This window comes from Rhinolophus ferrumequinum, chromosome 10, assembly GCF_004115265.2.
Source record: "Rhinolophus ferrumequinum isolate MPI-CBG mRhiFer1 chromosome 10, mRhiFer1_v1.p, whole genome shotgun sequence".
In the NCBI taxonomy this organism is placed as follows: Eukaryota; Metazoa; Chordata; class Mammalia; order Chiroptera; family Rhinolophidae; genus Rhinolophus; species Rhinolophus ferrumequinum.
In genome coordinates this window covers 89,884,690-89,911,560 of record NC_046293.1, presented here as the reverse complement: position 1 = coordinate 89,911,560, position 26,871 = coordinate 89,884,690, and the positions used below count along the sequence as shown (strand labels likewise).

At 40.1% G+C, this 26,871-nt stretch overlaps 1 protein-coding gene across 1 annotated transcript in view; it reads left to right on the top strand.

Moving 5' to 3' along the window:
- The window catches only part of DCP1B (decapping mRNA 1B), a 51,883-nt gene extending 25,235 nt beyond the window's left edge, over positions 1–26,648 (top strand). The window contains 8 exon segments of the mRNA XM_033118398.1: positions 8,625–8,694; positions 10,994–11,148; positions 19,330–19,353; positions 19,356–19,438; positions 21,048–21,131; positions 21,133–21,891; positions 24,031–24,279; positions 26,551–26,648. Of these exon segments, the coding sequence (XP_032974289.1) occupies positions 8,625–8,694; positions 10,994–11,148; positions 19,330–19,353; positions 19,356–19,438; positions 21,048–21,131; positions 21,133–21,891; positions 24,031–24,279; positions 26,551–26,631 (1,505 nt within the window). The 3' untranslated portion in view covers positions 26,632–26,648.
- The last annotated feature ends 223 nt before the right edge of the window (positions 26,649–26,871 follow it).

Here is a 26,871-nt window from a genome sequence, read left to right as displayed (position 1 = left end):
TTAATTTTTGCTCCAAAAGACACATTAGGGCTTACGTTCAGGGGATATCATCCGGAAAAATCATGCTAGGGCTTATTTTCTGATTAGGTCTTATTTTCGGGGAAACACAGTAAGTTGGTGCAAAAGTAACTGCAGTTTTTGCAATTATTTTTAACAGTTTAAACTGCAATTACTTTTGCACCAATCTAATAACTGAAAAATGATCAATTATGTATCATTGCCCAGAGAGCTGATGTGTTTTAATATATGATTAAGGGTTACACATCTACCATGACTTGAGCAATGAAACTTGTCACTCTGACCTTAAACCCAGAATTACTTTTTTGTACTCTTTGTCAGTGCCCAGCTCATGCTGAAGGGAAGCGATCTAAACTCTAAAGGAGACTATTCATCTAGAGAACTGGCATTCTGTCAGTTAAAGAAGGCTCTGAAAACTCTCGTGTAAAGCAAATTTTACTTGGGAGCCTTGTGATATCTCTTGGGTTTCATGTCTTTGTTTTTCCATGTGTTGAGTTGTGATACCTGACAATTCCTTGAAACACACACACACACACACACACACACAATATGGGTAAACAATACTTCTCTTCACCCTGACCACCCAATTCACAGTCTCTACATTTCCATCACTTACGATTGGGAGACTCATTGTATATGGAACCTTTACATGAATTTAATGGGGAAATGTGTATGCATCTCTAAACTTATTTAATTTAACAATCTGGCATGCTTAGGTGAGGATGAACCCATGTGACAAAGTAATATGTGATGAAGTACAGATAGATACTCAGTGAGAGTAATATAAAGAGTAATATTGTGGCTTAGAGATGGACTGTATTTTATATTTTGTTTTTGCGAGCCCAGTTTGACAAGGTAGAAGTCTAAATTTTGGCAGAGAAAACCTGGATTCCAAAACGTTTCCTGAAATGATTAATGAGTGAAGCATCTTTCAGTTTCCCTACCCTAACACTGTGGTTTGCATATAGTAAGTGCTCATTTTGGCTACATTAGGGGTTCGTGTCTGTACTTTTCTAGTCAGTTTTAATATTACTAACTTTTGTCCAAAAATCACTTAGAAAATAGTTTTAAAATAATCAATTTGAAACAACTGGGTTAATTTACTTCTTACCCCACAGAAGGAAACATTAAAATTTTTTTCGTGTTCTTTATGGGTTTTTTGGAGAAGGAAAACAATTTTAGCCAAGAGCTGGTGTTAGAATTATTCTATCTACAACCTAAGAGCTCTTATTTAATAGTAGGAACAAAACATGATTTAACTGTTTATAACATAAAGATTTTTGGGAAAAGTAGTATCTACTACATCCATAATTATAGAATAAGGTCAAAATGGAAAAAGTGCCGAAAGTCGGGCTCACTTTTGTTCAATCAAAAAGTAACATTAGTCTTCTTTTCCAAGACCACTGCTATATAAAAATCTTGGAAAGCTTTTAGTGATCATATGTGTTTATAGTTATGGTATTTTCAGCAAAGCTATTCCTATAATCATTAAACACTTGATTAAATAATCTGATTCAAATATGAGAAAGTCTGTTTTTCACTGGAATGAATTTTGACCTGTATAAATACTCTGTTTTATGTTTAGCTGAAACATATATTTCTCACTGTAGTTATATGAGACTAGACTCATTTTGCTACATTGACATTCACTTAAGATAACACGTTTTCGATATGTTTGTGTTCCTGGAATAATTAATATTGCATATAAATCTTATATTTTTAAGATAATTTAGGTACGTGTATATGTAAGCTTCAGATTACTATCAGCAGACATGATTGGAATATGAATATCTTATTTTTTTCTGCTAGATCAAAATACTGGTAGTTATACTCCGAAGGGAAACGCATGTGATTGTGCAGATTAATTGCATTCTTTGGGCTCTTCATTGCCAGTGCCTGACAGGTAGTCAGGAAGACTGGGATATGGTAAAATTGTTGTATAATGAATACACATAAAATGAGTATATTAGTGTCTACTTAGTGCTGGATCAATAGAAATATACAATCCTAGGGAGCTCATACCCTAAAGACAGAATCCCATCAAATTTGGAGCAAAATAAACCCTGAGTGAAGCTGGAAGAACAGAAGGGGCGATGTGAGGAGAGCCCCTCCCCCCCATGCTGTGATCCTTGGTAGGAGGTATGATTAGTCGATACAGCGGATCTAACACATTCTGTCTGTGATGTTCAATTAAGCCAGAGTAGTGATAACTATTAACATGAGCAATTAATAGGAGCATTGATGGCGTACGATCTTGAAGTCTTAGATTTCAGTTCAACCCCGCAGACATTTGTGAAATGTCTGCCACATGCTAGTCATTATGCTGGGCGTTGTGACAAAGGCCTACCTTCCAGGAGCTCATAGTCCAGCGGAGGAGGGAACAGTCGTGTCAATACTTAATTATGACATGTGTTTTCCTTTTTTTTACTCAAGGATATACAAAAACTATGGGAGCAAAGAAAAAATTGAGACTGTTTATCCCTGGAGGAAAGACTGCCTAAGGCTGAGTAAGAGTTCAGAGAGGGGGAAAGACACTTTAGGGAACTCATGTTGTTATTTGTAGGCTAGGAGATTTTGAAACTAATTAGCAAGATTCTGAACAAGACGGAAATATAAACTTAAATGACCAACAAAACAGAATAAGTAGTTCTTCTTTATATTTATTATTACTATGGCTTTTTCTACTTCCTAATTTTTAAAAATGTATTCTGGGGCCGGCCCGGTGGCTCAGGTGGTTAGAGCTCCATGTTCCTAACTCCGAAGGCTGCCGGTTCGATTCCCACATGGGCCAGTGGGCTCTCAACCACAAGGTTGCCAGTTCGATTCCTCGAGTCCCACAAGGGATGGTGGGCTCCGCCCCCTGCAACTAAGATTGAACACGGTACCTAGAGCTGAGCTGGCACTGAGCTCCCGGATGGCTCAGTTGGTTGGAGCGCATCCTCTCAACCACAAGGTTGCCGGTTCAACTCCTGCAAGGGATGGTGGGCTGCGCCCCCTGCAACTAGAAACAGCAACTGGACCTGGAGCTGAGCTGCGCCCTCCACAACTAAGACTGAAAGGACAACAACTTGAAACTGAACGGCACCTTCCCCAACTAAGATTGAAAGGACAACAACTTGACTTGGAAAAAAGGCCTGGAAGTACACACTGTTCCCCAATAAAGCCCTGTTCCCCTTCCCCAATAAAATCTTTAAAAAAAAAAATGTATTCTGTTAAATCTCTTAGATTAAAGGAACTTCCCCTTGAAATAAATCAAATTAGGAAGTTAGCGTATAATAAGGAAGATTCCATCTGACCTTTCATGAACCTGGGGTTAGTAGCAGACCTCCAGATTGCCATTTTGGGAGGATAATGACCTCTGTGGGGATTAGGGAGGTCTGATGACATAACATGCCTTTGTTATAAATGAGAACTTTCAAAAAGCTAAATCCGTCTTTTTATTTGAAGATAATAAATTCTTTATAGTTGGAGATACGTATTAATTTAATTCAAATTAGTATGTTTTAGTTGAGAGGTTATTTTTTGTTGTTTTTATTGTATTAACTTTCTAAGTAATTTATTTAGAAAGGAGAAGGTTGTTTTTACTTCACAGTATTTGTTGAGGTTTTCTCCTGTTTGCCCCAAAATGTTCATGAGCATTAGTCACCTATGAAATAGAAACTGCTTCTCATCTACTGTGAGTCGTCCAATATTTTGAGATCATGAGATCACTGATTTGTGAGGTGCAGTAAAACTATGTCATGTGAAAAGAACCAGACCGGGGGCCAAAGATAACAGTGTTATGTAGACTCTCAGTGGCCAGCGAAGCTTTTGTTTTCCCCGATTGTGTCCGTGTTTGGTCAATAACGCTAAGGCAGAGGTGAGTGAAGGAACATTACTTTAAAGGCATTAAAGAGCACGCCGGCAGGAAGCATTTTTAGTGCAAAGCATTCCAAACGGGGCCGAAGTACAGAACCAGCACAGCGTGGCCAAACATAGCCTATGTTTTCCAGCCGTGGGTGCCAGTATGGGCAACCTGCTTGCTGCTGGAGCATTTACTGCGTAAAAGTACCGCCAGTACTAGAAACTGCGGTTCCATTATTCCCTTCTTCTTTCTTTCCTTTTCCTTTGCTCCCTCTCTTCCTTCCTCCCATCCTTCATTTTTTCCTTTTGAAGGTCCACATGAACCTTGGTTTAAAAAAGACTAATTTCCATCTCATGTAACTAAACCTACAAATCAAACATAAAAATTGTTTTAATACTTTTTTTATTTCATCTGTGAGGCTGAGGGAGGACCATATTTTAGCGACAACAGATTGACCCAAGAAAAATGACTTTGCCTAAGTTATTTAGACTTGTTAGACCACACGTTACTCATTACAGAAATAGGTTCTTGAACTGCACACTTTTTAGCTAACTTCCAACTCTAAAATTTCGTACTTCTAACTTTCTGATTTTTAACTATCTTGGAATCTTTCAGAAAGGTGATAGCTGAGTGTGTGTGCTAACCGCCTAATGCCAGTAACTAGTCATCAATCTGGTCAAACTTATAAAAACTTGAACTAGATAAGTGGTATAATAAATAAAAAGAAATTGTATTTAAACAAAGTCTCAAAAATAAGTGTTTACACCAAATATATGGTTAGATGTTCTTGGTCCTTATATCGGGCTTATTATTCCACTCATTTGAGAAACATTTCATGAATGAAATAGGGTTTGAAGGAATTTTTTAATTTTGGGTTTATCCTTAAGTGCCCAGAAGAGATTTGTGTAATTTACACTGCCACTTTTGCTTTCCTAGTAAAAAGAGAGAATTTAAATGACTTTTTGCTGCATACTGCCTATTGTTGAGAGAGACAGAAAGAAGCATTACCAAATCAGATATCCTTATTCTGCCTATTTAAATTTTGCCTATGTAATGATGTATATCTGCTTACTAACGGTACAGAAAATATGTCTTACATTTTAAAGTTGCACAAATATTAGCATGAATCTTTGTTAAAAGATTGCAAACTACCAGTCACGATTTGGAGTTGAAAGGTATTTGGAGTAAAATATGAGAAAAACAATAAATGTCTTAAAAGAACAGATTGTATAGAAATATTTACTGGGAGCAGAATCTAGATGAGGTAAATCCCAAGAGAAGGTTCAGAATGAACTAATGGGCTATGCTAAGAAGAATCAAAGGGTTCCAAATGAGTGTGCATTTAAAGCCATTTCATATTGCTCTGATGACCTCTTTACTAGCCTCTTAAATTTGATCAGCTTTAGGTTTTCTGCTGAAGAAATTAAAAAAGAAGAAAATATTGTGAAATATAATCACCTTGCTTTCTCTCGTCAGACATGAAATCTAACGTGGAAATTTTGCTTTCCTTAATCTTTCTTGCAGAATTAAAAGAAAAGGAAAAGATTGGTGTTTTAATAGATACACAGAGGCAACATTGCATCGCCTGTTCTTCAGACCCTGCTTTTTTCCAATTGAGAATTTCCAAATCATAACATAAACCAGGACAGTGCAATTTTAGGCAGGATTTCACAACTGTGCTGTTAAAAATCCTGTGTTAAATACAAAGAGGAGGGCCAAAAGATGGGCCCTTAGAGCGGGGACTCACACATTCTGGGTGTCATTAGGTATCTCAGAGTAAATTTCAATGTGTTCTTCCTATTCTTTACTCCACTTTGGGGTCTCTTACCTCCAGGAGGGGTGTAGAAATAGTTGAGTTGAGCTTCATGCACCAAAGTGCCCTTAAACTTCCCCTCGGTCTCAGACGGGTGACTGGGAAGCGGCTGGTATGCAGGCGTCGCGGGCTGAACAAAGGCTCGAAGCATGGCGAATATCCAGATGTGCGCAAATAGGCTGAGTTTTAGAAATAAGTAAAGATCCTGCTTGTGAGCTTTTCTCCTTGTGATTTTTCAAAACCTAGAAACCATTCCCGCAGAAACATCTCAGTGCTGTCCGGTTCCTGCGGCCACGTCAATCACTGCAAATTTAGGTTGCAGGAATTCCTTTTAGAATCCTGAAAAACACAGCTCCTGCCTTGGTTCTTTTCAACCTTGTCTTTTTCTTTCTTCCCTGCTCTGCTCACTGCCTACCTACGGGTGGGCCTCTCCCCGAGTGGCTTTACAGGAAAACGGGGCTCAAAATGTGAGGTTACTGGTTTCCGTCCGCCTGTCAGCTCATCACCTCCCTAAAGCATGATGATCTCTGGTTGTCGTATGTCACCGCGAGCTACTCTGGTACACCCTCTTGTGCAGAAGAGTGATAGGTTTGTCCAGGGGTCGGGGGCCTGGGGCCTTGAGAGACAGAAAACTTCAGCCGGAATGTGCACTTTAGTGTAACTCACTGCCCCCTTCCCAGTGGAAGGCAGCGCAAGTGGCAAAACTATTTTAGGGAGAAAAAAAATAGGCCCAGTTGTACATTTTATCTTGGTGCTACCTTTCAGCAGCCAGGCCTGTTGGTAAATCCGTTCTTCCCCCCTTGGCTATTTAAATTTTATGTTCAAGCTAAATATTAACTGGAATGAAAAGAGCTATTTCAAAATGATCCATTTTAATCTGAAAGTCATGTTGCCTTAGAGATAAACGGTCAGGTCCTAAAGAAATCTCCAGAATGTCTTATATAACTTATAAACCCAGTCTTGCCTTCATTCTGCTTTGACATGTGAAAGATGTTTTACAGCATTTTCCCTCCCTAAATCTGCATTTCAGTTATCTCATGGTAGTGACATTGTCAGACTACTTTTCTATTTGTATCAACAGTTTCCTTGGCATCCTACCCTTATGAAAATCTAGTTCCTTATGTCAAATGCTACAAATGTGTAACATCAAAAAAAGTGACACCCAAAATATTTCTACTAATATGTTCTACTGATGAGACACAAATGGCTGGTTTTCCCTCTGCCCTTGGGCCTCAAATTTTTCAGTTATACTGTTTGTCTCCCATGTTACCCCCCTTTCTCCTTTGGTAGTTTTGGAAGACTCAGTCTCCAACGAAAGGGCTGAGTAACCAAAAAATAGCCTGGGCTCCTAGTCTTGTAACTAAGATAAAAACCACCCAAACACATAAACGTATTTACACTTATTGAGTAGCTGAACGTCAGTGGCCCACTTCACTTTTACTTAAAAGACCGTGAAGCTATAGGAGGGTCAGTACACAGGAATCTGTGTAGGCAGTCAGGGTAGGCTTAATGTTGATAGCCTGGAAACAACCTGGAATAAAAAGTTTCAGGATACATGTTTAATAATCTTGAGATGAAAGAATTTCTTTTTGACGTAAAGGCTGCCACGGCCCATAGGCTTCAGAACTCAGATGTTCCTTTGCAAAAGATGGTCCCTGTGTTAAAGGGGAGTATGTGTATATATTTCCAAGGGGATAAAATGGTCCTATTCAAGAAACAGCTGGGGGTTTTCTACTTTGTCCCCCTTCACACATGTAAGTAGGTAAAATAAAGATTCCTGGTACACTAATCATACAAAAAGTTAAAAACTCATTGCCACCTTTTGGCAAGTTAATAATTCAGATTTATAGGGTTCCTTTTTAAGATGTCTGCTTAAAATAGCACTAAAAAGACATTTCCTGTACCTCTTGATATCTGAATTATTACTGACAGGAAGCAGAAATTCCATACCGAGGCACTGGTTAGGTGAGTGGGGGAAAAAGTTGTAGTTAAAATATCACAGCTGTTTTAATGACCGAATAATAGTCATATAATTAAATGTTTTGAAAGCTTAAATTAAAAAAGGTTTTCCTTTCAAAAATATATTTTGTTGGTTTTCATTGCCCTGTAATAACATTGCTGCTCTTTTCAATGAAGATTTTTTAAATGTATGTGTAGTTAATGTATTATTTGCATGATTAATACTACCAGGCGCTCAGCTAGATATTTATAAATGTATTTCGGTACCGTTTAGTCTTTGCTATAAAAATGATGTAGCTAGGCACATACTAAAGTATACAATTTATTTGAGAGTTGTTAAATGAATCAATAGCAGCTATATTTCATTACATTTTTCTTTCAACACTAAATGATAGTCATAGTCATTTCTAATCTTTCAACAGTTGTAAATTTTCTGTACAGACATTTTGAAGTCAGAGATTTATTACCGCATTTTATTTTTTTCCTCCACCCTATCCTAGCTTACATCTTACAAAGCCAATTTCTCAGTTAACATATTCCTGGGAGAAGGAGAAGGGAGAGACTTCTAGGCCTAATTTGTGCATAAGCTTTCTGAATACTTAAAATAAAGATGAAATGTGTGTGAGATGTGCAAATGGAGTATAAAAACATTACGTTTCAAAGCCAGGAGCTTAGAAATTCTTATTTCATTTCAATCTCTATTCATTCATGAAGGGGCATTTACCGAACGCCTATTATGTTCAAGTGCTGTATTTTAAGGATAACATACTTATTGGGTGTGTGTGTGTGTGTGTGTGTGTGTGTGTAAGACCATTGCAGATTTCTCTGTGGGCTTAAAAAAGTTCCAATGCTAGGTTTTCAAACTTTAACTCTAATGATTGGTTTCATTTATTCAGTAAGTGTGTATTTTCCTTCAAGATGGAAAGGAAGTTCTTTTCCTTTTTGTAGTTTTGAAGATGTTTATAATTTGTTTGATGTGTTCTTTTGCAGTGTCCATTTATGGGATTTGGTTTTATGATAAGGAAGAATGCCAAAGAATTGCAGAGCTTATGAAAAGTAAGTGCTGAAAGGATAAATACTATTTTTCAGGACCTGGTGTTTTTATTTGTATTTCTAAGTTTGTGTAACTACACTAAATATATTCTGTTATATATATTCTATCATATATATATATATATATATATATATATATATATATATATATGAAAAGGACTGTTCTAAGAGTCCATATATATATATGGACTCTTAGAACAGTCCTTTTCACAGTAGTTAGGAAAACATTTACTATTACTTTATAAATGGAAAATAGGCATAAATACAACTTTTTACTATTTATCAGGTAAGATTTACCATGTGGAATGGTTCACTTCATTTTCCCTGCATACATGAAATACATGGAATATGAGTTGTTCCAGATGGCAGTTTTCCTTAATAACTTCCTTATTTGTAAATTAACAGTTTTTTTCTTTGAAAAGTTACCAATATGTCTATTAGTAAAAAGAACATTCAGAACCATTCTAAAAGGCTGCCTCAGGTTCTCTAAGACCTTTCATTTCCTTCCTGCCTAAACGCTTTCCTTAAACTGCACACACTCAGAATCTCCTCACATCTCAAATGCTCTGAGTACTTAGGGTAGTCTTTATTTTCCATTTCTTTGGAAATATCTGAGTTAATATTAGTTTAGTGATCAAGAGACAGTCCCTCTCTCTCTCTCTCTCTCTCTCTCTCTCTCTCTCTCTCTCTCTCTCTCTCTCTTTCTCTCTCTCTCTCTCTCTCACTGGTCTATTTTTCTTTTAATCTCATGCTACCTTGTGATTTGTGCCATTCTGCATTTTGGGAAACTTAAATGACTTTCTGACTTGGCCTCTCTCTGCTTCCCTGATTGCGTGGAAAGGAGGGCTCAGGGAAGCATGCTGCCTCCTCGTGATTGGTCAGTTCTTTGATCTCCGCTTGAGCCCAGGCTGCTGCTGAGGCGTGCGTGATCTCCCTGCTGTTTATGGGAGGGTTTAGATCCTCGGAATGAAATGAGTTTCCCACAGGTGCTGTATCAGGTGGTGACTAGGCCGAGCACACAGTGTGGCTGCTACCCACACGATTTGACAAAGCGGCTCCGTCTGCAAAAGAACCATTTTCCTATTTTAAATCCTGGGCAATGAAATGACTAAAAGCTGACTCCAAAAAAGAAACATGAAAGCACTTTTTTATAGATAATCATTGATTTCTGAAAATCTAGCCCGTGATAGCTAATTTTGGGTAACTAGCTCAGGTTGCAGATGGTGATTAAGTGTGTTCGAACTGCTATTTACCACTGTAACAACTGGTTCCTAGAACACTGGTGTTATTGTAAACTGTGCAATGGATAATAATAGCAGGATTTCATATAGATTAAAAAATACCCTGTATAGCTCAGCCAAGAGGCCGTGTTAACATTGTTAGCATTCTGCAGTGATTGTGTAACAGCAGGAAATTGATTGTTGACCAGCAACAAGCAGCTGATTTGTGTGGATTCCCAGCCCTTCCTCAGTTAGAATTAATCTCTCAATAAATTCTCTGATCTCTTTGACGACAGACTTCATGGCAATTTTAAAAGAAATTGAGCTGAAAGTCAAAGCACACAAAAGGAAAAAGTACGTTTCTCAACGTCACCCAGCAGCATATAGGAGCAATCTGGTCTCCCTTCTGTATTATTTTCAGGAAAACAGAAGATACGCCTCATTGCTGTTTTTTTTAATGCCCTGTCTTCTGGGATGGAGTCTTTGCTGTGTTTCTAAACGGCCAGAGGACTACAGGATTTGAATTGCTGGAATTAACCTTGCTTTGACTTTAAGGCACTTTGCAATAAAGGGGAAAATCTGATTTGCCATGCAGTTTGCTCAGTGTTTGAGAACGCTCAGTCAGGTTTCCTCAGCAATTAATGAGTCCTTTCAAATGCTCTAAATGAGGAGTTGGCAAACTTCTTCTGAAAAAGCCCAGATAGTGAACATTTTCTTTGCATGGCCATACGGCCTCTGTCACAACGACTCAAGCCTGCCATTAGTGAGCAAAAGCATATAAACAAATGAGCATGGCTCTATTTGTAACTTTCTTTACAAAAAAAACTGGGGGTTGGGGGGAGGCAGAGCCAGACTTGGCCTTGCAGATTGGAGTTTGCCCACTGCTCCTCTGGATTCATGTATTAATATCTAGTCAGTGTACTCAGGACTCAAATCTCATTTTCTTCTCTCATTCTTAAACAGCCTTATTTCTAATATAACTATAATAGAATAGGATAAAAACTACTGGGTGAGAATTGAATGGTTTTAAAAATCATTTGTGTTGAATTGGTTTTCTTGTGTGGCCCTTCCCCTCTACTTTTCTAGCCTAACTCAGTATGAACAGTTGAAAGCCCATCAGGGAGCTGGAGCAGGAATCTCCCCAATGATCCTCAGTTCAGGAGAGGGCAAGGAAGTAGATATCTTACGAATGCTCACCAAGGCCAAAGATGAATACACAAAGGTGAGTGTCTGTCTTCCCTGCTGATATGTGCTTAATTTCCACAGTGGAAATATGCTCCTTGAGAAAGACCTACTGCTATTCCTCCACCAAATAAAATTATATGAAATAAAATCTTATTTGCTTTTAGTAGGCTAAAGAAGATTGTATACTTTTAAGTGAATTAAAAGGTAACCTGAGAAATCAATCACCTTCATATATACAAATAGTATCCAATCAGAAGATTTACTAGAAGACCCCATTTACAATAGCAACAAACTAACATAAAATCCTTGGAATAAAATTACAGAAACAAGCAAAATCTACATGAAGAAAACTTTTAAACATTCCTGAAAGGCATAAAAATAGACTTGAAAAAAGGAAATATATGTCCTGATCTTGGATAAGAATATAAAACTTCAAGTTCTCACTTCCCCATAAATTAATCTATAAATTTAAGATGATTCCTAAACAAATACAAACTGGTTTCTTTTCTTTCTGGAGTCAGACACGTTGATTATAAGGTTCATGTGGAAAAGTACACAAGGACAAATACCTGGGAAAACCTTGGCAAAGAAGAGCAATACTGGGTGGGAGAGAAGGGGGAGCAAGCTCCCTGATACCTCCTACCTGTTATTAAGACATTAAAACCTAAACACTTCCAACACTATAGTATTGATGGTGCATAAACAGCCAGGTGGACCAGTGGGACAGATGAGAAAGTCCAAACTGAGTCCCTAGTGTATATGAAATTTAGCCATGTTTCTCCCGAAATAAGACCTAGCCGGACCATCAGCTCTAACGCGTCTTTTGGAGCAAAAATTAATATAAGACCCGGTCTTTATAATATAAATAAGACCGAGTCAATATAATATAATATAATATAACATAATATAGTATAATACCGGGTCTTATATTAATTTTTGCTCCAAAAGACGCATTAGAGCTGATGGTCCGGCTAGCTCTTATTTTCGGGGAAACACGGTAGGATATGATATAGGTGAAAATCTCAAATCAGTTATTTGAATAGATTTTTAAATAAATCATGTTAGGATAACTGGTAGCGATGTGGAAAAATACAAAATTGGATCTGTACCTCATGCCATATACCAGGATAAATTCCAAATATATTAGAAATTTAAATGTAAAAATAAACTATTCAAGTACCAGAAGAAACATGTATGAATTTCTTTGTAATCTGGGAAAGGGGAAATCTTTCTATTACATCTCAAAACCCAAAAGCAATTAATTTAACTATTATACATAAAAATAAAAAATAAATGTCGCATAATTTAAAAAACATACATGCAAAGCGAAAAGATATTAAAACTGAGAAGAAATATTTACACCTAAACAACGGAAAGAGGGTTAATTTTTTTATTGTATAAAGCACTTTTATAAAATCTGAGAAAAAGATCAACACTCTAGAAACATGGGCAAAAAAATTAAATTAAGAAAAATAAAAAACCCTAGAATTTGAAAATTAGATGAATAAAGGTACATAAATGAATATCATATTATGACATAATTACTTAGAAAAGAATTAGAGTGACTTCAGAACCCCTTATTTGAATTAAACACCCTTAGTGGATTATATTTTAAGGACAAAAAAGAACTGCCAAGAAATTATCAACTTCGTTCAGTAGTTTTATTGTTAGTAGTAATATTGGCATTGTAATTTTCCCGCTGTCATGGGAAATAATAAATGAGTACTGTTGACCCTTGAACAATGCAGGGGTAGGGGCCCTGAACCCCCCCCCACACACACACACAGTTGAAAATCGAGGTATAATTTTGACTGTCCCAAAACTTCACTAATAGCCTACTGTTGACCAGAAGCCTTACTGATAACAGAAAACAGTTGATTGACACATACGTTATATGTTAACATGTGTTACATACTATATTCTTACAATAAAATGCTAGAAAAGATGTTAAGAAATTCAGAAGGAAGAGAAAATACATTTACTGTATTTATTGAAAAAATCACATATAGTGTTTCTGCGTAGTTCAAACCTGTGTGACCAACTTTGTGGTCAGAACAAACTTTCAGTGTAAGAGAAAAAAATTAAGTTAAAAGTACATAATGTTAAATTTTAAGTGGAAATATCAGAGTTTGGTTGACGTTTTGTTTCTTAAATGTGTAGTTCCTAACACTTTCCCGAAAAGACCTAGAAATAAGTGACAACCTAGTAGCAATAAACACCTCTAACCCCCAGATTATTGTTTCTAAGTACTGTTCCCTCCTGAAAGGTATCAGGGCTCTTTAACGAAACTCCTGATTCCAGGTCTGGGATAGGAAAGTCAAACAAATAGGGTCCTGTGAACGGGGCACGGTATAGTCAGCCTCAAAGGACCAGTAACCAAAGCCTCAGATTCCAACACCAATAGGGATGACGGCAGTGGATTGAAATCCATGGAATGTATGAAATCTATGAGTTCATGGTGATGAAAGAGAGCAAGCAACCAAACATCTAACACAAAACAAAAAATAACTATTGGCTATTTTGGAAGTACAAGGTGTGGGGACAGAGCCAGCCAGGAGTGCAGTTTCCAGGCTCTCGGCCTCAGGTGGAAAGGTGCTGGCTCAGGTAATAAATCACCATCAACTGTGACTGGATGGCCATCAGATGTAACCAGTGAGGCACTGGCCGCTAATATAACTGCTGTGGCTACGCTAGCAGCAAATGGGGGCTAGCAAGAAGATGGTGGCTGAGCTGGCAAGAGCGGATTGCAGTTAGCAAGTGGGATTGGTTGGCAGAGAGAAGTGGACGGCGGGTTGCGGATCGTGTGGCTCCTGCTTCCTGTGTCTCCAACCCAGCCGCCAGCGAGAATATAGTGGTATGACTCCCCTATCTATGGCTCCGTGGGTGTTTCTTTTTGGCTTCGCCATGTCCTGCGTTCTTATGTGGGGAGAGGGAGCTGAGACCCTGCATGGCACCCTGCATGGCACTAGGACACCAGCTCCTTTCTCTGAAAAGTGATAGTTAATGGAAAAGAATTAAGCATTTATTCTACCTGGCCATTATGGAACATATTTCCGGTAACCAGACAGCCCTGGTTGATGAGGGAAAAGTTCTCTATCAAAAAATTCCAAGAATTCCCCCCCTTCTCACTGTAGATGGAACGATAGAAGTTAAAAACACCCTAGTAAAATAATTGATTCAGGCAATGATCATCAGTAATGTTAATGTGATGAGAAGGGTCGATGGAAACTTGACCATGAAAGGGTTAGGCTGCCATCACCTGAACCCACGGATAGCATCATTAAAAATTGAATAACAGATATTGTGTGCCTCCTAATGTGATATAATGTGAAATGTATAGCACCACCTAGAAATATTCTTACCAGAAGAGTTGATCCTGAATCTAAGTCTTGAGCTCTAACTTTCTAGTTTACAGAAAATGAAAGCGGGGAGGGGTGCAGGGCGGGTAGAAAACAAATTAAATGGCACCACCAGGAAGCAGTCAGAAAAAATCCCGAAGGACGTGAGACCTACTGAAGGCAACTGACTGGGTTTCTTTAACATGCCTTTGTTAACTCTCCTGATTGTTAGACTGAGGAGTACAAAGAACATTCCTTATTCATCTTCCTGTCCCTAGTCTTCCTCAGAGTTCCTGGTACATAGTAAGTGCTAAATAAATGGTTGTTGAATGAATGAATGACTATGAATAAACCAGAGTTTCATTACCCTTTTATCATAGGGCTTGGAGAAGGATACTTGAATCTCAGCTTCAGTCAGTAACAACTATTTCTATAATAGGTGTTTATTTTGTTTAATTCTTCATCAGTCATTAAAAAGTATGCTAATGACTTGGCAACTAGTCAAATAATTATACTTTATTAATTGTATTATGTGAGACACACTAAAGATTAATCTTAAAACGTGACATTTTACTCTCTAGGAACTTAGGTTTTATGAAGACAGCATAACAATGGCCAATAAATAATAAATGCAAATATTGAACAAAAATTATGTTCTTTTTTTCTCCTTCTCTCCTCTTAACACACACACATTGTTTATAGTTTAAAATGTTTTGACATCTCAAAAATCTTCTGTTTGGGGACAGACTCCTCCTCCCTGACTAGCCAATTCTTAGAGCCAAGAGCCCAGCCAGAAACATGCCTGTGATATGCAAAACTAACATCCAGAGCCATCCCTCCTCTATCTGGCCAGGTCTACCCTGCCTACCCCAGGGGCAGTATTCCTTGGCCCTAATTAACATCTCAGGTCAGGCCAGGCCCCTAGGGACCAGCCATGTAGTTGAGAGCCTGCTGAAAGGACTCAAACTAGCCAGTCCCGAGGTGCAGAAACCCCTGCGAAGGCTTTGTCTTTGCTTTCCCCATGCTCCTGTTCTCTGCCTCCTGACCACCCTGAGGCTTCCCCATGTGGCCCTATGTGATGGGCTGTGCCTCCTGTGTCTGGGACCTGTGAGTATAATAAACTTGTTTCCTGAGCCTCTCCAGTGCCTACTCTTGTAGCCACATCTGTCTATGTCATAAAAGAACACAGTGCACGCGCGCACACACCCTCACTCAACATGGCTTTGGAGACTTCACTTTATACTATACCTGCAACTTGGAATGGTTTTGCCCTTCAGACTCTACATGTCCTGTAAGGCCCAGTTAAAATGACACCTTCTACATGGAATTTTCCTGGGTCACTTCATTCAAGTTAATTCTTCTTCCCACTGAACTCTCCAGTCTCTTACTATTTAGAACTTACTTTGTTCTTCCTTATTCATTACATTTAAGTCACCTTGTCCCACGACACTATAAACTTGTTGAGGTCAAAACAAGGTTTTGTTCTTCCTGTGCCCCCACAGATTGGTTCTTATAATGCTGACATGAAAGTCCACATATTAATCAGTGTATAGACTATACTTTTCTATAAAATCCAACACATGTTATAGATAGAACACTTATTGCTCCAGCCTGTGAGATAAATAACAGAAGACATTGTTCCTGCTGCCATTCACAGCCTGGTGACGTGATGTAACTTTCTAGAAGCTCCTGCATGATCATTTTATTCCCCTGGTCTAAATTCTTCTTGGTTTCTCATCGCCTGGTATGTGAACCTGTGGACTCTTCAAGCCTTCCATGGCATGGCCTCAGACTATTCTTCTAAACCCATTACTTTCTACTCCCACTGCCCCCTACAAATATTTGAAACTCCTCCCAAACAGAATAATTATCTTACTTCCTCAGAGTGCCTTCGTGCCTTTTCCCATGCTATCCCCTCTCTTCTTTACCCGTCAAATATGATCAGTTTTCAAGGCCCATTTCAAATGTTCTTTGTCCATCTTGTTATTTCGGACCTCCGCACCCAGATATGTTATGCTCCCCCTTTAATGTCCATTGCATCTTTATATTTGCCTTATGTTTGTGTCGTCTCCTCTGTCACACACCATCAGAGGTTTCAGAAATGTGGAGATCAGGAGCAAATTGGTTCTGAGATATAGAAAAGGGGAGAAATGGAAAGAGGGTAAAAGAGAAAGCAAGATTTTTCCTCAGAACTCATGTTGTGAGGAAATTTTCCATTATTGGAAGTGGTCAAGAAGAGACTGAATGATTACATATTGGGAATAGTGTATGCAGAAGAATTTCACTTCTCTGCATAAGTATTAAACTAAATGACTCCTGACATCCTCTCCAACTCTAAAATTCTGAAATTCATGAAAATCCCGAAAAATAAGAGGAGGAAACATTTTGTGCATGAGGTATATGATGTTGGTAAAGGGAAACCAAGTGATACCAGGTACAACTTTTTATGTGAAGTTAAAATCATTTGAAAACCTTATTTGGATCAATATTTTATGCTTCCTCCCCTAAGAAACAACTTTCTATAAATTTGCTGTAAAGTAGCAATGATGTCAGTTTGAGCATTATCTCCTTTACCTCTTTCCTTCCAGTTGAGATGCAAATGAACACTAAAATAACCCAAGCTCAGTAAGAAAAAAGTAGGCCAGACAGGATCTATAGGCTGCATAGATGGTTCTGAGTATTCAGGAGTGGACTGTTTTGTGTTCTGTGGTTTTAGGCAAGAATTAATAGTTCTCTTCTCGATATAGCTGTGACTTATTTATGAAATTAAAGAAATTATTAACTGTTGTTGAATTTTTTCAATTAACATAAAAAAAAACGTGTAAAAAAAAAATAAAAGACCACCCATAATCCTATAACCCAAAGATGTCTACTTTTAACACTTTTAGTATATTTTCTTTCGGACTTTTCTCTTGGCATAGGTAGGTGTATGTGTTTATGTGTGATAAATAGGATTATGTGACATAGTTTTTGAGGCTTTAGAAAAGTGCCTCAGGTTCTCTATAAAGAATCCATTATACACTTTTTTCCAAAACTGGTTTTTTTCCAAGTATTTTAAAGTTATTTGGGTCAGGAGAAGAATAGAAACTTAAACAACTGGAAAATGAGCTACATACTATTGAGGTGGATGATGTTTAATTCTGACCAATTTGATAGAGAGTGATTTTTATATAAAAGCAAGGCTTCATACATACATAGAGAATTACAGTGACTTAGAAAACAGCTTCTGGCAATTTTACTTAGAAAAGTCTTACCTGGGGATTATGCACAGCAAGAGACAGAGAGCCTCTTGGCCTGTATAGATATATGCACAGTGAAGGTGGGAAAAATCTGGTTTTCTTTGCTTGAAATTCAAGGTCCCTGAATAGACAGAATAAAGAAGTACAGGGGGAGGCCAGGTAGCTCAGTTGGTTTAGAGCGAGGTGCTCTTAACAAGGTTGCTGGTTCGATCCCCACATGGGGCACTGTGAGCTGCACCCTCCACAACTAGATTGAAACAACTACTTGGACTTGGAGCTGATGGGGTCCTGGAAAACCACACTTAAATAAATAAAAGTTAGGGAAAAAAAAGAATGAAGAAGTACAGAAAGAGTCATTCAGAAAAAATAAGCCACTTTTTTTTTTTAAATAGCAAGCAGAAGTTACGGCTTTTCATGCTAAAATTTTGTAAGTGACTATATCTTAGGTTGGATTCTTATCTTGTATTGGTTAGCCACATCTTGGAAAGCCAGGCCAGCTGGTCCATGCAGCCATACCACTAACCACCATCACTCACCTAAGAAGAATTAGAAATAACATTTCATGACTCATAAGTGATTCCACATCCCATTTAATACTAGTGCCAAATCCAAATTATTGACAGAATTCTTGGAAGAAATAATTAGTCCTTTGTACAGTTCATTTTACAAACCTAAGTGAACACAGTGGTAATTGACACTGGACCTCTAAATCTTTGAATTAGCAAATGCAGCCCAGTACTGTAAAACACACTAGGAACCTTGGTTTCTGAGGGACAAGACTGTTAATAGCTCATTCCAGGTCAGGACAGTGTGACGTGCTTTCTGGCCCGAGGCCCTGGCCGTGGAGTCTGTAGTACAGAAGGTAGCGTGTTTATGTCGGTTGTTTTAATAAAGTTAGACACGATGTCATTGCCGAGCTCCTTTTGTCATGGATCCTGCTGTGTTAGCAATTGTATGGTTGGTTAGATTAACATAGGATAGATAATGATTCAGTATTTGAACTGATGAGGCATGTCTCTTCTCCCTTTCTGAATTTCTAATTTGTAGTGTGTGGCTCAGAACACTCAGATTTGAAATTATTCTGTTTATCCAAAAAAGTCATTATTATTAAATAAAGATGAGGTAGTCATTTTTAAATCATTGGTTTGAGTCAGCTTTACTTTTTGGTTTGTGGACCAAAAAGGATTTAGTTACTTTGATGATGCAACTCTCCAGTTTTAAATCAACTGCTAATGGGTGAATAAAACCCTACTGCAATCCAGACATAGTATTTCAGGATAGTTTTCGTCCTTGTTTATCATTGAACAGCAGTAGACTCTATGTTTTAAACGGTTCCTTCTTAAAGCATAATCAACGGCCCTCTTTCAAGTATCCAGGTATCTCTGAGCCTCTAGGTATGCAGACTGATGAAGCTGTTGGTAATATTTTAGGGCACTGAATTGTGCAACTAAGAAAATTACATTTGAATTTGATTTATACTCAAATGTAGCTCAATCAGAGGAGATTAAAGGATTTTCCCTTGTACATGAAACTATCAACAAATAGCTACCAATTAGATAATATAAAGAGCAAGAAGGTATGTTCTGTTTAAAAGATTAAAGCTTCTTTTACACTAAAAGTGAGGTTTTTTTTCCATTGCAGTTGTAAAACTTGTTCTGAGACAAACAGATAACCAGCTCATCCGCCACTACAACAATCCCCATCTCATCAAACCAATTCCAGTGAAGCCCCGGGAAAACCAGCCACAGCGCATACCTCAGCCCAGCCAGGTACACTGTTCTCCGTTCTGTTCTGTTTTCTATTACAGTTGACGTCCAATATTATGTAAATTTCGAGGTCTGACAAGTTCACGAACTCATTCTAGAAAAAGTGCTACATACGAGTGTAGCATAGTGGTTAGACGTCAGGATTCTTAAAGAACTTGTACCCAGAGTATAGTCAAGGGAGGGCTTGGTGCTGTTCGAGGATGCCCAAGGTAAATCCAAAAGAGAGATTACAAATTAGAGATTTTTTCATTATTAATAATTTACTCTTCCTCAAAAGGGGTTAACATTTTTACTTTTGGAATTTCCCATATTCTATGCTAATCTCTTATGGACTTGAACTCCTTAGTGGATAATGTATTTTTAGATAAACAACAAACTGTCAGACTTTGTTACTGTCAGGAATATTACCCATCAGGCCATCTTCTGCTGCAGTTTGTGGTTGGTTTGCCAAGGCTGCTAAGAGAATGACAGCCAGTTTACCATTTCTGAGCATCTCCTTTGGACCAGATGGCAGCGCTGTATACACAGAATGGGATTCCTGTCCTAGGGAGTGGTACAAAATTCCCCTTTAGACCTGATGTCATTGGATTTGCATCTAAAATATAAATATGACAGCAGTTTTTGTGTGAGTATAAATATAATATTTCAGAATAGTAAAGCATTAACAAAATTACCAATCTGCAAGTCCCATTATTGATTGTAAATAATGTGGCTATTTCCATTTCTTATGGTTATTCCTCATTAAAGTTTTTTTAAAAGGAATTGGTTTAAATCAATTTTGAAAATGAACATGGAGCTAAAAGACATAAGGACTGACTAATGAAAGGTTGTATTGAGTGTTTTTTAAAAAATAAGTCTTTTCTAATTATCTATTTGCTTTCTTTTATTGTTTGCTTTTCATGGAAATTTTTTATTTTACTAGTGAAACCAGAATATGTTGACTTGAGAATAAACCTCCCGTTTTCTTAGCCCAGCAATACAGAAAGCAACAGAAAGAGATAGAATTGATATAGAATAGGAAGGAAGCAGCTTTGTAACTAGCCAGCCCAACGTAGATTTTGTGTATTTTTGTGTATTTTGTGTATTTGACGATCTTTTTAAAGATACTAGTATATAGTTGAAAAGATCAATTTAGATTAAATTACTTTCCTATCCTAAATTTCTATAATTCTGCAAAAAGCTACCAGGAATTCTGAAATCCTCATATTCCTGTGTATTCACAGCATCTTCTTACTTACACTTTGCAAGGTTAGATGGAATTCCTGTTGAAGAGATTGTTTAGCTCTTAGTGTGTATAATTTTGTATCAGAGTGGTCCCCAGTCTGTGGAACCCAGGCCCACTAAGGACCATGCGCCTATTTCATCAATCAATAGGTACTAAGACATAACAGCTCTCTTGGGAGTGGGAGGGGAGGATGCTGTGAAAATTTTTGGCATTAAAAAGATCTCAAATTTGTGAAGTTTTGTTACATTACAATTAAGTTTTTTCATCCTCTCTTAATTGATCCTTTGTAAGTAGAAGAAATCATCTATTAGGAAAGTTATGTTTCATGTGCTCCTCCCCCCAAATTGTATATAGACCCATTTGGGGACATTTTTATGTTTTCCAGAGACCTTAGACCCTGAACCCCAACACTTGTCCTTGACGGCGCTCTTTGGGAAGCATGACAAAGTTCGATGTCAGGAAACTGGGGAGGCCTGGACAGATCCTCCACCAGCACCACCAGCAGCAAGACAAGCTTCCAGTTAGGCAGGGGGTTGTGCGTTCCCTGTCCTATGAGGAGCCCAAAAGACACTCACCCCCCATTGAGAAGCAGCTCTGCCCAGCCATTCAGAAACTCCTGGTCCGGAGTGCAGACCTCCACCCATTGTCAGAGCTTCCTGAAAACTGGCCCTGTGAAAATGGCAGTACCCATTCTGCTGGGGAAGTTTTTACTGGACCTGACCAGCCAGCGTCTCCCCAGACCACTGGCACTTCTCATCGTGTGCACAGTGCTTCCAGAACTCAGAACTTGTTAGAAAAGCTTCACAGTGCCCCAGGAGCAGTGAAGAAGTACGACCCCAGTGCACCAGCACCTGCCAGCTCAGCTGCCCCAGGCCTCAGCTCAGCTACGACTGCTGCCACCCCTGCCGTTCGGCCACAACTGGTACACTTCAATGGCTCCCTTCCGCCTCAAGCACTAGGATGTCAGGCTCATGGAAGAGAACAGCCTGCATGCCCAAGACAGACGCTCCCCGTCCCTGGCAATCAGGCTAGCGCTTCTGGAGTGATCTCCCCTCACGAGTTACTGAAAAAGCTTCAGATTGTGCAGCAGGAGCAGCAGCTGCACGCTTCTCACCGACCCGCCTTGGCAGCCAAGTTTCCTGTGGTGACTCAGAGCTCTAGACCAGGGAACCCCTTGGAGTCCTGGATTGACAAGACATCCAGCACAGAAAGGCAGGCCCCTCTCTTCCAGGTAAATATCTACTGAGGGAGGGGGGCGGGGTTATTACTATAACGCAGTGAAATTTACAAGTGGCTTCTGTGCTCTGGGGACTTCTCTGTTTAGAACAGGGTGCCAGAGCCACTTCTGTGCATCTGATTATCACCTTAACTTCTTCCCTGGAAAGAGAATCTTTTCTTTGCTAAGCAATCTGGGAGCTTCCCTCCTTTCAGAGATGCTTTATTTGTAGAGTTACGTCTTCGCAATATTACCAAGTCTGAAGCCATGGACATGGACATGGGGAAAATTACCCTAATCTCTGACCATGCAAACTTGTGGTCTGCTTTGAAATCGTTCTGGGATATCAAACATCTGACCTCTTCTTGTGATTTCAGTCCACAGTGAATTGTTTATCCCTTTACTCCGTAACTGTTTCTAAGCAACACTCCCTGCCAGCCGTTGTGCTGCATGTGGTACATCGTGATGAGGGCACAGACATACTGCCCTGCAGAGCCCACAGCCCTGGGGGCGTTTGAAGTCACAGAAAAACCAGTTAAGGCCTGAAAGGTGCAGCCTGCTGTCATTCGTGGCACAGTATAGCTTAATGAAGGGCAAGAGAGGGAAAAGTATGCATTCACCATACCCGCCCGCATACACTAACTTCCAGACAGGAGGAAATGGTCTATCCTTCAAGGAAGATGGCACTGTATGTTCATCCTAACTTAGAACAGTGAGGAAACCACAAGCTAGTCCGTTGCCTGGGGGTGACATCCGGAGATCGGACTTTTCTTCCCCATTTGAATTGGTACAAATTCACTGAAAATGCATTGGGTTTAAAAATTAGGAAGTTCTCCCTATTTATTACATATGTCATCTTTGGTGGTTTGAAATGTTTTGGTAAGTAGCTTAAAATGATTCCTCAAAAATCTTTCACTTTTTTGGAAAACAAAGATTGTGAGCACATAGCATAAGTCTGTGTCTGACGCCCAAGTGAGAGTGCTCCTGTTTCTTATTTGTTAAATCTCAAATCCGGGTACCTACTGCTATAGAAACAGTGTTTGTCATTCTCCCTTATCCTCATTTCAATGTAATATTGTCCCCTTTTTTACATCTGATTTTTTCTCTTTGATGATTTAGGTTGGACACTGGGAATATTGGGATTGATGGTTTGACATAAATGTCCACACACAAAATTCCTTTTTCTTCCCAGTGCTCACGGTGGAGCCAAGTAATAAGTACACACTGTCAGCACACCCTGCTCTTCTTAACAGTGCTGCCCACCCCCATCCCCACCCCCTGCAGGAGCAGAAAGGGACAGTTAAGGAAGCAAAGCTACCAAGGGAGTGATTATAAAGTCACAGCAGCTCCTAGATGGCTGCCTTGTGTCCCCTCCTCAAGTTCTCGTGGGGCATTCGGAGGTGGATAAGTAACATTCCTTTTGCTCACCTGAGTTAGAAACAGATGAGAGAAAGCTGTAGGAGGCAGGCAGATACGGATCACAAGGTCACTGCATAACTGGGAGAGACATTGGAAAGCTTGGTTTTAGGTCTATTCACTGAGTGAGGTGACAGACTGGCCCAGGCAGACAAGTCACCTGCAATAGTGGGCACGACCAGCCCCCAGGGGCTGCCCCTGCAAGCTGAGCACGGGAAAGCAGAAAGCTATGCTCTCTGCAAACAGGCATATCCTATTGGGAAAGGGCCCGCCAGGGGTGGACCCGAGAATCATGCCTCACCTCCCTCCTGGTGAGAAGTGAGTCAGGAGGCTGCTTTCATGGCTGTTCCTCCACGGAGAAATCAGGCGTGGAGATGTGTGTGCCTCCAACTCAGCTCGGCCCAAGGAAAAGGCCAGCAGTCCTAAATGCATGTTGCCACCTGATGATAGTAAAGCAGAAAAACAAAACATGACTTCAGAGGCCAAGCTTTATATGCAATGGGAACAATAGTCGCCAAGCAGCCTGTCAGAGCCGCTTTGGAACAAGGGAAGTAAGTGTGTGGAGCGCTGAGCAGGAACCAGCTCTCCTTTGAGCTTTTCCCATCTGGAAGTTGTCAACCATTAAGGTTTAAACTCAGCTTTGTGCCCTCTTGCGGGTGAGTGGCCTCTGTCTCTGTACCTGTCGTTTCAATGAGTCGCTACTTACTTCTGCCTCCTGTGTCTGTTTGCCGTGAGCAGGTCCTGTCCCCCCCGCCCCTGGCTCCGACGGTGGCTCCTTCTCTGCTTATGGCCCCCATGGTGTTCACACAGCCCACCGGTACCCCACCAACGCAAAGGGACGGCGGGCTCCTGCCGCTGGGAAGCTGGGACCCAGCTGCCGCCTCCAGCAGCCTCCTGCTGCCTCTGCAGAGCCCGGGGCCCTCCGTACTCACCAGCAGCCCACTTACCAAGCTGCAGCTTCAGGAAGCACTTCTGTCCCTCATTCAGGTAGGAGGGGCCGTCGTCCGTCTTCTTCTTCTTTTACCGATCCTGCTGCCCTGATGGGTGCCACTCTGAGTGAATTAAGACGCAGCCGGTGCCTACTCAGTACTCCCCAATAATAAGAGGATGAGGAGACAACTCACCCTGAACCACAGTGGCTCTGCACTTAGCTGGATGACATGCAGAATACGAACTGCGGCTCCTCAAGGGTTTTATAATCTGGAGAGCCGCCTGAGTCCTCCAAGCCGTCACCTGTCAGAAAAGAAGGAGGCACACAGTTTAGAATTAGGCAGCCCCTGAGAGGATTCTAGGTGCTGTGGGGCACCAAGGGCCAGCTGGAGCGAGCGGCAGCGCTTAGGGGATGGTCCCAGCTGACCGGGGATGGCCAGTAATGGCTGTGACCGCCAAGAGCGGGGCTTACAAACAATTTTGAAGGCTGCTGATAAGAACAGGATAGAGTGACGGGACTTTAGCAGCCACTAAAGGGACTTTCATAATATGTCTTCCTTGCCTCTATGAAATAGTAACAACAACAACAAACAGCTACCGCTTCCATAGAGCTTTGTGCCGGGCGCTGTTTCATATGCTTTACGGACATTAATTCATTTAATCCCTATGCAACAACCCCATTATTTTTCCTGTTTTAGAGACAGGGAAAGGAGGCTAAGTGACTGGCCCGAGGTCACACAGCTAGTGAAGGGCAGAGCTGGATCCGGCTGGCTGACTCCAGAGGGCTCCTCCCACACTGCAGCGGGTGGGGTGGGGCTGGGGAGCACGGCCTTGGGTGGGTGGGCGCTCAGCTCTCCACCTAGCAAAGCACATCCAAACATAAACTGGCCTTGAAAAGGGGAATGCTCCTCCCCAGACAGAGTTTAGACACCTCAGTTAACGTATTTAGGTGTACTTGTGATAGACCGTCTTTAAGAAAATTTTTGTGGTACTTTGCTTAAGCTTCAGATAGCTTTTAGGAAGTAGGCTAGCACTTTTGCAGTTGTCTCATACTTCTTAAAAAGAAGATGATCTCTATTAGTAAAAACATTTTTAAAGAGAACGTATTTTAGAATGTAAGGAATGGGGTCTTAGAAGTCAGCATCGGAGTGTGAAAGCAGAATAATCTGCTAAAGACAGCCAACTGATTGTGCCTTACTCACAAATATCCGCATATGAGTGTTTGCCACCCTTTTAAGTCATTTGTGATAAGTTCATGAGGACTTAGGTGGGACATCTGTGAGCAATACAGGAAAAAAGACCTTTACATTGGAATTTTACAGTTCATTCCATTTAAATCACATTGTTCCAGAGGTCTCTGTGCAGGAGCCAGGACTCTGAAGACCTAGCTCAGTCCCTGTGTGTTCCTAGTTAGAAGGTATATTTATGTTCCCTCCACTCTCTGCATACGTTTCATTTTCCCCGTGTTTTAAACATATTTTCCTGATCAACTGTTAGAAGGTACTCAGTCTGTGTGTAACCTTGGCCTGTTGGTGGGACAGTCTCATGCACAGGGACTTTGTGGCAACTTTGTAAGAAAAACAGGAATAAGTAGTTCTCCTTGTTGCATGAGAATAATGCTAACTGTCGGGTGGGGGGTGCCAAGAGAGGATGATGGGAAAATGAAATGTGGGTGAGTTACTAAAGCTGTAAAGGATTTGTGTGGGAGGGAGAAGTCTCCAGAATTAAAAACAAAACCACTGATTAGACCCGTGACTCTCCAGCAGCCCTTAGCGGGCAGAAAAGCCCAGAGACTGCCAGTCTCACTACTGTCCACTTAGCACGGCCAAAGCTTTCCATAACTAATGGGAGAGTTGTACTGGCTTTGATCAGATACCAATGAAGCATATTGCAAGTAAAATCCTAACTAACGCCAAAAACAAAATATACACTTTAGAGGACCTTTAAGAGCCACTAGCAATTCCTAACCAAACTGTGAGAACTGCTGACATGGATCACCTCCTCCCTATCCAGCCTTTGGGGATCTCTGTTTTCACCAACAGACCTGGGCTTTTCACGAGTGACCCTCGTTCCATATGCCACGTGGTTGCCCATCGCGCTGCATGCAACACACTGGTTTTCAGTTGAAAACCAGCAGCGAACTCTGTCCGGCCTCACCTTCAACCCCACCTAACATTCACATATGCAGTTCACAACTACCGGCTGTTACAGCAAGCAGGTAGAAACGAGCATCTTAGGATCAAAAGGCCAGTTCAGCCCAAGCGTGGAAGCCTTTTGTTTCTGCCAAACAAATCACATTCCCACGGGTCTTTTGATTTTGTTTTCCAGAATGATGACAACTTCTTAAATATAATCTATGAAGCTTATCTCTTCAGCATGACACAAGCAGCCATGAAAAAGACTACGTGAAAGCAAAGCATTTTCAAGGTCCTCCAGCTCAAGGTTCTTTCATGTTAAATGGTGTTACCCTGAATGTTTCTGCCTTTTTTTAAAAAGTATGTATAATATGAAGTAAAATGTTTCAGCCTTTCTTTCAGTCAAGGTGTTTTATTTTGTGTGGTTTTTTTTTTTTATCACATCCTTCAGTATACCTGGTACTAAGAATTGAGTGGGTAGAAAGTCCTTGGCTCATATTACACAGTAAATGCC